General features: G+C 44.6%; 1 protein-coding gene and 1 long non-coding RNA gene across 3 annotated transcripts in view; one reads left to right on the forward strand and one right to left on the reverse strand.

Moving 5' to 3' along the window:
- Positions 1 to 1,101: 1,101 nt before the first annotated feature.
- On the reverse strand, positions 1,102 to 10,107 carry LOC140690011 (uncharacterized). Of its 2 annotated transcripts, none has more exons than XR_012065199.1 (3): positions 9,441 to 10,107; positions 6,940 to 6,994; positions 1,102 to 2,149 (listed from the first exon to the last, which is right to left on the reverse strand). It is a non-coding gene; the product is annotated as an uncharacterized lncRNA (long non-coding RNA). The 2 variants fall into 2 exon arrangements; XR_012065198.1 differs by having other exon boundaries at positions 6,940 to 7,221.
- Positions 10,108 to 10,417: 310 nt separating this feature from the next.
- The window catches only part of EIF2AK3 (eukaryotic translation initiation factor 2 alpha kinase 3), a 61,366-nt gene continuing 59,429 nt past the window's right edge, over positions 10,418 to 12,354 (forward strand). The window contains exon 1 of the mRNA XM_006203818.3: positions 10,418 to 11,019. Coding sequence (XP_006203880.2) covers positions 10,715 to 11,019 — 305 coding nt within the window. The 5' untranslated portion in view covers positions 10,418 to 10,714. The remainder of the gene's footprint in view (positions 11,020 to 12,354) is intronic.

Here is a 12,354-nt window from a genome sequence, read left to right on the forward strand (position 1 = left end):
CTGCTATCCAGAGTTCCAGGGGAAAGCACTGCAGACAGAGAGCAAGTGCCAAGGCCCTGAGGCAGGGAGAAATGTAAGGTGTGGGTGAAACCAAGCCAGGCTCAGTGTGGCTGGCGTGGAGTGACGAGGGGGAGGAGGGTAGGAGGGGAGTGTGTCGAGGGGCAGGGCCAGGTCAGGTGCGGTCTTGCAGGCCTCGGTGAGGAGTTCGGATTTGTTCTTAGTAAAGAGAAGCCATTGGAGAGTCTTAGGAGTGGGGAGGACGTCATCCAGTTCATGCTGGAAAGAGGCCGCCCTGGCTGCTGTGGGAGAGTGGACTGTCAGGAACCAGAGAAAGCACTGGGGGCGGGGGCGGCGGTGTAGGGCAGGGAGGGCTGCCTCATAATGTCAGACTGGCAAGAACCCCCACACCATCATCTGAGGGTCCAGAGCACGAGACGAGGAAAGAGGGCCCTCTCACCTCACTTTCCCACCCAAACGTGTAGCTAAGCAGCTTCCCAGCCACTTGGCCTGAGGCCTCAGAGCCTGTGGTGTGGACCCAGGACACGTCCCCCAAACACAGACACCTTGCCCTCAGACCCTACTGTCCCCTCCGCCTCATCCTGAAAGCCGGCAGAGTCAGGAGACATGAGAGTGTGGGGGATGCGGTAGAACAGGGAGAGAAACGGGAAAACTGCGAGCAGTTTGGAGCGCCCTTCATCCTGAAAGGCACACTCCCAGTGCTCACTGGCTTTTCCCGTTCTATCCGGCCTGATGCCGGAGCTGAGCAGAAAACCATTGGGTGTTTCTCGTAGAATCTCCGGACACAACTGCTAGTCCTGGAGATGGACAGGAGCGTGAATGCAGGACGGGGCAGCCTCCCCGGGCGGTGGGCACACATCACCCACGTGCCAGGCCACTGGGGTGGCAGGGTCTAGCGAGGAGTGGAGCCTGGGTGCAGCCCATGTGCTGGGCATCGCCAAGAATTCTGGTGGCAAAGACTAGAGTTCCGAGAGAGAAAGACAGAGAGTATTTTTTTTTTTTTAAGTAAGAGACACTAAACAGATTCTTAATTTTAAAGAAATACATGGGTTTTAAATTTTTTTAAAAATTTTTATTGGAGTGTAGTTGATTTACAGTGTTTTTTTCAGGTGTACAGCAAAGTGATTCAGTTATACATATGTATGCATATATATTCCTTTTCAGATTCTTTTCCATTATAGGTTATTACAAGATATTGAGTATAGTTCCCTGTCTATACAGTAGATTTTGTAGAGTTTTTTTAAGTGGAAGTACTGGCGATTGAACCCAGGATCTCATGCCTGCTGAGCATGTGTTCTACCACTGAGCTATTACCCTCCCCACAGAGAGAGCAATATTTAGCAGGTCCCCCAAATGGTTGTGCAGCCTGCTTTTCTGGGACCCCCATTTCATCTTTGGACTGGGCATAGGCAAATGGACAGTGATTCAGGCATGAAACTTGGGGGATACAGGCAATGCATTAGTCAGCCGACGTTCATAAAAGCACGCAACCACACAGTCAGTCTTCAACAGTACCGCCCCCTGCAGTGCACACACACACCCACACCCCACCCGTCAAAGGCCAGGGAGTGTGTGGATGACACAGCTCTGCATCCCAATATGAAGAGCATCCAGGTGAGCCTGGTGAGAGCAGCCACCAGAAACATGATTCAAATAAGTTAGGAGGATTGTGCAAAGGTAGGTCACGTGGACCAAGAAAGCTGTCACCGGAATGAGCTATGCTGGGAACAAAAGGGGACAACGGGGCAGAGGAGTCAGAAACCGGGCCCCAGCAGGGAGCCCAGCGAGCTGCATCTGCACACAGGCTGGAAATCAGTAACGGATACACTGAAGTGACTGTGCCAAGTTCTCAAGGCAAACACGCCTCCGGGCTCCGTGGTCAGTCGCCTCTGTAGCCAGTGTGTTTGATCTGGGGGCGACCAGGGCGGGAGCAAAGGCAAGCGTCCCATGATAATGACTCAGAGCCCCTGAGAATGAGGGCACCTGAGAATGGCGGCAGCTGGGGAGGGCAGGTGAGCTGCGATCCAACCACCTACGTCCCGTCTGGGTGAATCACAAGACACCGTCGCCAGCATTGTCCTCTACTCCGACCGCAGTGGGGTGCTGTCATTTCCTGTGTCACACTTAGGCTCTGAAGGAACAGATATAGATGTTTATAAAGATCAGCCTTCCTTCGTCTATTCTGAGGTACAGTTTGTATACGAAATAAAAGATAAACAACAGAATCGTCCTTTTTTATTAGACCACTGTCACTTTCAACATGGTCCTAGTTGGTAACACCCTGTCCTGGTAATTTCACTCTTGTATTTGACATTCTGAAAAAGGCAAAAACTATAGAGACAGGAAAAAGATCAGTGGTTGCCAGGGGTTAGTGGGGAAAGAGGGATAAATAAGTGGAGCAATGAAACTACCCTTTTTCCCCTCTTTTCTTGACCACTTTGGATAAATCACATATTTTTATCATTTCATTTCCTCCCTCTGTTAGTTGGTAATTTATTAATCTTTACTAGTAGCTTATTAACCTAATGACAACCTTGATTATTCTTTAAGTGATTACTCTAAGATTATAACACACATCCTTGACCTAATACAATATAAATTAGTACTTTATTTTCCCAGACGACGCATATCTGACTCCTTTAACTGCATTGCCCATTCCCACCTTTTGTGCTGTTGTTATGCATTTTAACATTATATACATTTAAATACTATGTAATATTTAAAGCTCCGAAAACCATTAGCATTTTTCTACAAAAGAATAATTTTCATTTATGTTTATCACCAAATTTACCCTTTGCAATACCCTTTAGTTCCTGTGCCCTTCCTTTTCAGCTTTCAATTCTGGATCATTTTCTCTCTATTGAAGGGCTCCCTTCAGTATTTGTTTTACTCTAAGTCTGTTGGCAACCAAGTCCTTTTAATTTTTTTGGTTTTTTTCTTAACGTCTATTATTGTTTTCATTTTTAAAAGACATTTTCACTGAGTATTGTAAGTTGCCAGTATATTTCTTTCAGCTCTTTAACAACATCAAGTCTCTGTCGATCGGAAAGTAACTGCAACCTTACTATTGCTCCTTTGAAGGCAAAAGATATTTTCTTCCTATGGTTCCTTTTAAGATGATGTCTTTGATAATTGGTTTTCAGCAGTTTCACTATGATAGGCCTACCTGTGGTTTCCTCTTGTGATTAAACTGCTCGGGGTTCATAAAAATCCTTGAATCTGTAGCTTGATTTATTTATTTATTTTTACCAATTTTTAAAAATTCTCATTTCTTCAAATATTGCTATTGCTTCTCTCCTGGAAGAATCCAATGACACCTGTGTAGGCTTTTTCATAATGTTCTCTGGCTCTCACATGTTTTCTTTTTCTTTTCCATTCTTTTTTCTTTTTGTGATTCAATTTGTATATTTTTTCCCCCTGAGAAATCTTTGAGTTCGGGGGGAAGGTAGAATTCAGTGGCAGAGTACCCACGTGGCATGCACAAGGTCCTGGGTTCAATCCCCAGTATCTCCATTAAATACATAAATAAATACATAAACCTAATTACCTACCTCCTACAAACAAAACAAAACAAAACAAAAAAGAAATCTTTGAGTTCACTAATTCTCTGTTCTTCTGTTACACCCAGGCACTAAATTCTTAATTTCAAAGAACTAATTTTTCATTTTATTAAATAATAGTTTTATTGAGATATAATTCACAGTCCATAAAATTTACCCCTTTAAAGTGTACGAATCAGTGGTTTTAGAGTCCTATAACCACCTCCATTATCTAATTTCAGGACATTTTCAGCGCCCTAAAAAGAACTTTTGTACACATTAGCAAATGTTCTCCACTTTCTTCTGTCTCCTGCCCCTGGCAACCACTAAACTACTTTCTGCCTCTATGGATTTTCCTATCTGGGAAATTTCATATCAATGAAATAATATAATATGTGACCTTTTGTGACTGGCTTATTTCAGTTACCTTATACATGCATATACATATTCATATATATACAAGCTTATATTTTGTGCACATTTATATATGCTATACGTATATAATATGCATATATAAAAATCATGCAAATAAAACACAAAATTTATATATATGTATACAATTATATATATATATAAAATTTTAAACTTGCTGACCTTTAAGCATATGCTGATGGCCTCCATGTGAGAAGTAATTTCATCTACGGTTAGTGATGTAAAGCGATCCTTTGTATTCGTGTTTACTTACTGCTACATATTTAGATTTTTTTTTAATTGCAGAATTGTGTAAATATTCTCTACAGAAAAGAGAGGCATAACTTTATATAAAAATGGAACTGAAATGACCAAAGAGAGACCTTGGTGCAAGTGACCGCTGAGGGCTCCTGGCCCAAGGGACCACAGGAGAGGCCACGAGACTTAGAAGCAGATTGCCCCAGAGCACACAGCAAGTCACTGGGTATTCCAAAATTAGTGCTAATCAGTGCCTCTATTTCCTCCTAAATTAGAAGAATTGCATGTAACTGGAAGAATAAAATCACTCCTTCTGTTTACCCCAGACAAAAAATGAAAGCCATGGAGCCCCTGAGTGAGAATTTTCCAGTGCAAGGTTTTCTGTGCATTTAAGGGAGTGTGACACTGGGAGGTACAGAGATGCAGCTCCTGGCAGCTTTCTTATCCTTGGCAGGCCCACAGAGGTTTGATGATGAAGAAGAGGTAAGGTTGAAGAAAAGGCACTGATATTTCTCAGCCTAATGTAAAGTCCTGATGCTATCATGAAATAGGATTCTTTACAATTTACAAAGCAGTCAGGAAAATCCTTTTTCTACTGAAGAATTAAGTAGCAAATATCTGAGACTAAACTTATTTTTGGATGAAAGGAGTACGTCACTGGATGTGCACACACACACAAATACAAGTATATTTGCACATGTGGGTATATATGCAAGGATTTGGTTCAGCACTCATGCACACATGCCTGCAAATCCCACTTTTGGAGAGATCTCCAAGAGGACCAGAATGGATCATGCAGATCTGGCCAGGACTGAACTGGACTGTGCAAATTCAAGAGTCATAATTATCAGTGACTGTCCTGGTGAAGCCTCCAGGCATCGGTCTGGACTCAGTCACTAGGATAAGGGGACAAATACTCATGATGGGTGTGGTAGACTGAATGAATGGTCACAGGCCCTCTCCCTTATGTCACTTTCCCATTCTACGCATGGCCTTTTAGTGCATGACGTGTGCTCCCCGGCCCTTTCACTCTGGACGTGGCTGGGCATCACATTTTGGCTACAGGGATATTAGTAGACATATAAAAGCAGAGACCTGAAATATGCATGTGGTGGGGTGGATTTCCCTCTTGCATTTCCGTTATTGCCATGAAAAGAACACGCCCCAAGTAGCCCACTCTGCCAGTGGACTAGACTGGAGCCACCTCGGGTTGGAGCCAAGCCCCAGCTGATATCCAGATGCATAGGGAAGAATATATGACTATTGAAAGCCGCTGAGTTTTAGGGTGATTAGTTGTGCAGATTGTTATGACAATAGCTGACCAACGCAAGGGGAAAGACTGCGAGTCTGGGGCTAAGACCAATTCCTGTGGGCAGGAAAGGAAAAATTAGCAAAAGGAAGGCATCCCCGAGATAGAGGAAAATGAGGGGAGAGCTGGGTTATGAACAGAGGAATGCATGGGAGAGACCTTATGATGGGTTGAACTTTGGGGGTTCTTTTCTCTTTTTAAAAAATTTCTGACAAATTGATTAAATACCCAGAAATCCATAAGTTAATCAGTACCTCAAAGAAGTGGCCTGAAATCTTTTTGTTTTAATAATACATTTTATTTATTTGTTAATAGAGGTACCTGGGATTGAACCCATGACTTTCTGCATGCTAAGCACGCGCTCTACCACTGAGCTATACCTGCCCCTCTAAATTTCATGTCACTCATTCAACACCTAGTACACTTAGGAAGCTTCTGCCTTATGACTTTAAGTATGTCTAAAACTATGTGATCTCATGACCCAAAACATGACGTTTTACTATTTATTCAAGTCTAAAAATAGTTGGTTTAAATTTTTTTTAATTTTAATTATTTAACTTTTAATTTTTATTGTAGTATCATTGACCTACAACAGTATGTTTGTTCCAAGTGCATTAACAGTGATTTGGTCATTCTGTCCATTACAAAATGATCACCACTTTTTCCTCCTTAATTACCCCAACCTTTTGGTAAAGTTGGATCAGCACATGTGGTCTTATGAGGTGGGTGCAGAGAATAAAGTCTTAGTGGGAGCCTGGAGGTGGAGAGCAGCCTCCTATCCAGGGGCTGTGCCCAGGAGCTCCAGGCAGTGACTACGATGAAGTAGCCATCATCCACAGTAGAGTTGTGAGCAGCTGAGATGAACTTGCAATGGCTAGGAAGAATTTTCTAGTACACCATAAAGGAGAAATTTATGGCCCTTGAATTGGGGGTTGGTGGGAGTATAGATGGACACTCAGGACATTTCAATGGGAAAGACCTCTGGTATAAACTAGGCACAAATGAACTTATTTACAAAACAGAAACAGACTCCCAGACATAGAAAACAAACTTATGGTTACCAGTGGGGGAAGGAGGTGGGAAGGGATAAATTGGGAGTTCGAGATTTGCAGATATTAACTACTATATATAAAATAAACAACAAGTTTATATTGTACAACACAGGGAACTATATTCAATATCTTGTAGAAACTTATGGTGAAAAAGAATGTGAAAACGAATCTATGTATGATCATGTATGACTGAAGCATTGTGCTGTACACCAGAAATTAACGCAACATTGTAAACTTACTATACTTCAATAAAATATATATATATACTTAAAACAGAGAGTATATGTTGTATGATTACGCTAATTAAAAACTCTAAAAAATCCACTGTGACTGAAAACAGATCAGTGATTACCTGGTGGGATGGAAGGTGAAAGGAGGGCTCAACTTCAGAGGGATGTGAGGAAGCACTGGAGGATGATGAAAATATTCAGTTATCTCGACTGTGGTGTATGCACCTGTTGAAACTTATCCAAGCGTGCACTTTCAGTAGAACAGCTTATTGTACATGCCCTATACTTCGATCAGGCAGATTACAAATTCCCGCCTTCATCCTCAACAGCACGACCCCAGTTTTATTCCCAGCAGCAGTACGTTGTCCTTGCAGCCTGGGGTGACTATTTGACATGATCTTGACCTGTGAAATATAAGTGCAAATCCTCTACTTGGGGTTCTCAGGAAAGTTCTCTGCTAGAGGGCAAATTCAGGCGGTAAATGTCTTTTGTGGTTCCCCTCTTCCCTGCCTATAATAAAGAAATGATGCTGGGGTTACCATCCTGACATCATGAGATGACAAGCACCAGGAACAAAAGTCGTACACGAAGGACGAAAAATGGAAAGAGCCTAAGACTAAATAAAACAATTGTGGAGTTGTGGTGTCAGTAAGAAAAATAAATCCCTTCCTCGGTTCAGCCATTATATGGTAGGTCAGTCTGTTAATTACAACCAAATACAATCTCAGCGGATACAGACTTCCTCTGTTAAGGGACTGAGCCTAATGATGCTAAATCTGTGACCTGTTCTCCTGATCTGGACCAGGCACAGGTTTAAAATCCGAATTGTTCTGGGAAGTCCTGGCTCAGGTTCCAAAGCACCAGCTTCTTTTCCTGGCTCAGACTCACTAATCAGCTATTACACCTGGTCCCAACTTTTCTTCCCCTTCCTTGAGGTGCTCACACTCATGTTCCAGAGCTCCCGTGCAGTCATTGTGACTCTCCATTGCTGTTCTAAGAATGGCAGATTCCCTTTTCCCTCCCAGTTATTTTGTCCCAGGCAGCTGACCATGACTCAGGACTCTTCTTTTTCCAAAATGGAAATATTTGCATGTTTTTTTTTTCCTGAGGATAAAATGACTCTCCTGACATTTTCCACCACTGTGCTCTTCTGTCTGTGCCTTTTTCACCATAGCACTTATCTCGGTTTTAATAATACAGACATATTACCAAAGTAGTGTCTGTCTCCCTAACTGTTAAGATAGATATTAAGCTTCTGAAGGGCAGGAACCATGTATTTGTTCAATCTTTATTCCCATTACATGCATGTGGTCACGTGGTACTCCCGGAATGGCCAATGAATAAATGAATGAACAAAACTTCTTTGTCATTTACAGGTGGCAAACAGATTCCTAATTCCTTAGCTCATATAATTGTTCATGCCATGATTATTTTTTGAAAAAGTTACAAAACTATAAAGACTAGTCTTTAAAATATGTACGTTAGCTAATTTCAAATGGACCAGTACAAGCAGTCAACAATCATTTTTCGTCTCACATTAATTTCCTGACTCCTTCCTCATTTCCTATAATCTCTCCCTTAGGCAGATCTTCTCTCCCAGTTTGTAGATAATGATCAACTCGTTTGAGCTCTCTCATCTATTTTCTCTTAATTTCAAAATAATTTATTCTCTAGGGGTACTTTCTAATCTCTGCTTTCAACATGGAAGGCACAGCAGTCCTTCTTTTCTCCGGGTCCTCTGGGGTCTTGCTTCCTTCATCATCCCTTTCTAGCTACAGCAATTACAGTCTCTTCCTTCCCCCTTTATCCCTTTCCCTTCTGTCCTCAGGTATTCATTCATTCATTCAACAAATATTTATTAAACACTTAACTAAACACCTTGCACTATTTTAGGCTCTGTGAATATAGCAATGAGTAAATGCTCACGGAATTTATATAGGAGTGGAGGGAAACAGACAATAAAAAAATATGTAAATTATAGTATTTAAGATTCAAGGAGAGAAATAAAGCAGGGGAGGAGTTCAGGAATTGAGGTGAGGGAGGTTTCAATTTTAAAAAGCGTGGCCAGGAGAGGCTTCACTGGGAAGGTAATAGAGCCTTGAAGGAAGTGAGGGAACAGGTCTCAAGAGTATCTGGGTGTTACAGGATGAGCTGTGTTCCTTCTCAAATTCGTATGTTGGAGTCCTTACCCCCCGCCCCATCCCGAGTACCTCAGAATGTAAACTTACGGAGAGAAGCCATTTAAAGAGGAGATTAAGTTAAAATGAGGCGGTAATGAGGGTTATGATTTGGCCCAGGTGGAAGCATGAAAACCAGTGAAAAGTGTTTTATACAAGAAAGACTGATGTACTGGGTTAAACAGAGCTGGTAAAATGAAGACGGAAAATTGTCTTTTGAATTTAGCAGCAGCAGCCTCAGCAAAAGCAGTTCTGGTGGAGTTATGGGCACAAAAGCCCGACCGTTGTCTGTCTGACAAGGAGAGAAGAGGAACCGAAGACAAAGAATTTAGAGTTTTGCCCTACTGAAGAACAACGAAATGTGGTGGGAGGTGGAGGGGGGAAGTCGCGGTTTTTGCTTGTTTTGCTTTTGGACAGAAAAAACAAAAATGTTTGTATGTCAGTACCTTTAAAAATAAATCTTCAGAATTTTGATGGGGCCAGCTAGTCTCATCATCTCTGATGCTCTTCTTTTGGAAAACACTTCCGAGGAATCCATCTTCCTAAACCAAAACTCTCACCACTTCACTCATTTGCTCAAAAATCTTCAGGGTGTCCTTAACTGCTGCATGAAAAGTTCCAATGCCTTAGCTGAACACTCAGCTCTTCTCCAGTTTGGGCTTTTGCAGTTTTCTCTTTCTTAGCCCTATAGTGAGGTACAAAGTATGGTAGACCAGGGTCAGAAGGCTTGGATTAAAGTCATGGTTCTGTAAGTAGGCAGCTCTGTGACTTTAGACAAAGTACGTAAGCGCACCGGACCTGAGCTCCTTATAGTTTATAACGAGGAAGGGGGCGTGTCGCGTAGACTGGATCACTGTAGGTCACCAGCATCTCCAACAAGCTGTGATTCCCAGCACCGTCGCGAACACAGGCAGCATCGTCCCCCTTCCCCTTCTAGGAACTACAAGTCTTGGGCGGTTATTCATTTTTCCTGCTCTTCTTTTGCCTTTCCAAACAGACCAGGCTTTAGAAGAACCACAGCGGTAACTCCTTGAAGGCCGGCCGCCTCCCGGCCACCAGGGACTCACCTCCCACACTCCCCTTTCCATTGGGACCGTTCTCTCCACAGTCAGAATCTGCCACGTAGTAAGTGCCGCTTCCAACCAATCAAGAGGAAGTTAGCGCAGACCTTTGAGGGGCATCCGCCTCCACCAATGACCTTCAAGCCTCCTCTAGCGCCTCGCTTTGAGGGGCGAGGCCAAACAACACGCTGGCCAATCTGCTCCGGGGAAAAGTACTCTAGGAACTGCGGCACTCACCAGTCAGGTAAGAAGCCTGAGGGGAGGGGCGCTTCTCATTGGTAACCGCGTCCGGAAGAGGGCCGGGCCTCGGGCTGAGGTAATACAATTTGATTGGCAGGCGTGATGTTGACAACCTGGGAAAGCCCACCTTCTCCAACAGGATTAGCCTGGGTGCCCAGAGTGGCGGGGGCCGCAGCCAATCCGAGAGCAGATGCACGGAAAACTTGCTCAATGGGCGATGTCCGAGGGAGGCTGTCACTCAGGTGGTGGTGGCGGAGGCCGGGCTAAGACGTGGCCAGGGGAAAGCGGCTGGCCGTTCAGACCGTCGGGGCGGCGGCGGGGTCCCTTGCACGTCCTCGCCCTGGTCGGGGGCTCGGAGCGGCGGGAGAGGCGGGCACCGGCGGCTGCACCTCCATGCCCGCGCGCAGGGCGGGCCGCTGATGGAGCGCGCCACCCGCCCGGGGTCGCTCGCGCGGGCGCTGCTACTGCCGCTGCTGCTGGGGATCGCGGCTGGGACCGTGGCTGCGCGGCTCGCCTCCGACATCCCCGCACCCACCGCGGAGGCGGCGTTCGGCCTGGGGGCGGCGGCTGCTCCCACTGCGGCCGCGCGGGTGCCCGCGGCGGGCGCTGTGACTGCAGCTGAGGTGACTGTGGAGGATGCAGAGGCGCTGCCGGCAGCCGCGGGCGAGCAGGAGGAGCGGGAGCCCGAACCCGAGGACGAGGCCGAGCTTCGGCCGTGCGGCAGGTGAGGGGCAGGGGCTGAGCTCCGGGACCGCAGACCCGGGGAGGCGACCTGTTTATGCGCGTGCACTGCGGAGGATCGGGGGGCCCCTCGGCTGCGCCCTCTCGCTGACGGAGGACGGCTGTTGACTTAGGGGCGAGCGCAGGGCCGCCTTTCGATCCCTTGGACCAGGGACGGGCATCGCTCCGCTCCCCGGCGCACGATCCTCACTCGCAGGCGCGAGCAGCATTCTTGAAGGTGCCTGGGGTTGCTCCGAGAATGGCAGGAAACGTCGCTTTCTCTTGTTCATTGCTTTCGTGCTTTATTCATACCCGCAAGGAACTTACATCCCCCACTCCCCCCCCCTTTTCTTTCTTGAATTTTCCTATGTCTTTGCTTGATGTGACAGCTGTTTTGGAAAAGGACTTTACAAAGAGATTTCAACATTTTCCTTTAAACACAACTCTGTAGTGCCCACGGTCCAGGGTTGAGGTCAGTATTTCTCTAATTGAGATCTGCGGAACACCTGCATCAGAACCGCCTGGGGATGCTGGGGACCCTAGGTCCCACTCCAGATTTATTTAATTAGACTTTCTCAGGGTAAGAACCTGGAATCTGGACATTTAAATCCAGACATTCTTAAACACACTAACATTTAAGAGCTATGGGTATATTCTTTTTGGCAGTTCTTTGATATTTGGAGGGTTTACCATATAAACATTTAACATAGGGCTGTCTTGATTGAGTTGCCTAGCCTCCTTGAAGAGGTTACTTCAAGATACATGTTTTAATTTTTAATTTAGTTTTTGGGGGTAATTCGATTTATTCATTTATTTATTTAGTGGGGAGGTACTAGGGCTTGAACACAGAACCTCATGCATGCTACTACTGAGTCATTCCCTCCTTCCCTCAAGAGACATGTTTTAAAGCACCTTTCGAAGTCTGGATACAAATATAAGGCATTTTAATGGTAAAATATTTTGCAGACAACTATTCCTAGCACACCTAGGGAGAAAGTGAGGTCCCGTTTAACAAATGGAATGCTAAAAGGAGCATTAGGTAAATTAAACCAAGGAGGGTTAGAATCTGGATTAGAAAGTATTGTTAAGTTTACCATGCAGTAAATACTAGATTATGACAAATTAGATTTAATTTTTCAGTGGAATATCAGAACCTTGATCTGGTGTGCCTGGACACTACCAGAAAAAGGATAAGTACTAAAATTCTGGACGCACCACGTGAATGTTTACATATAGATTTTTTTCTAAGTAGCAAACTTTTGACAGAATTCTCATAGGTTTTGCTAATGAGCTAGCTATCGAGGAAGAGTCTTTTTGGTTATCTTAAACTTCTGATGCA

Source organism: Vicugna pacos, chromosome 28 (genome assembly GCF_048564905.1).
Source record: "Vicugna pacos chromosome 28, VicPac4, whole genome shotgun sequence".
Classification (NCBI taxonomy): Eukaryota; Metazoa; Chordata; class Mammalia; order Artiodactyla; family Camelidae; genus Vicugna; species Vicugna pacos.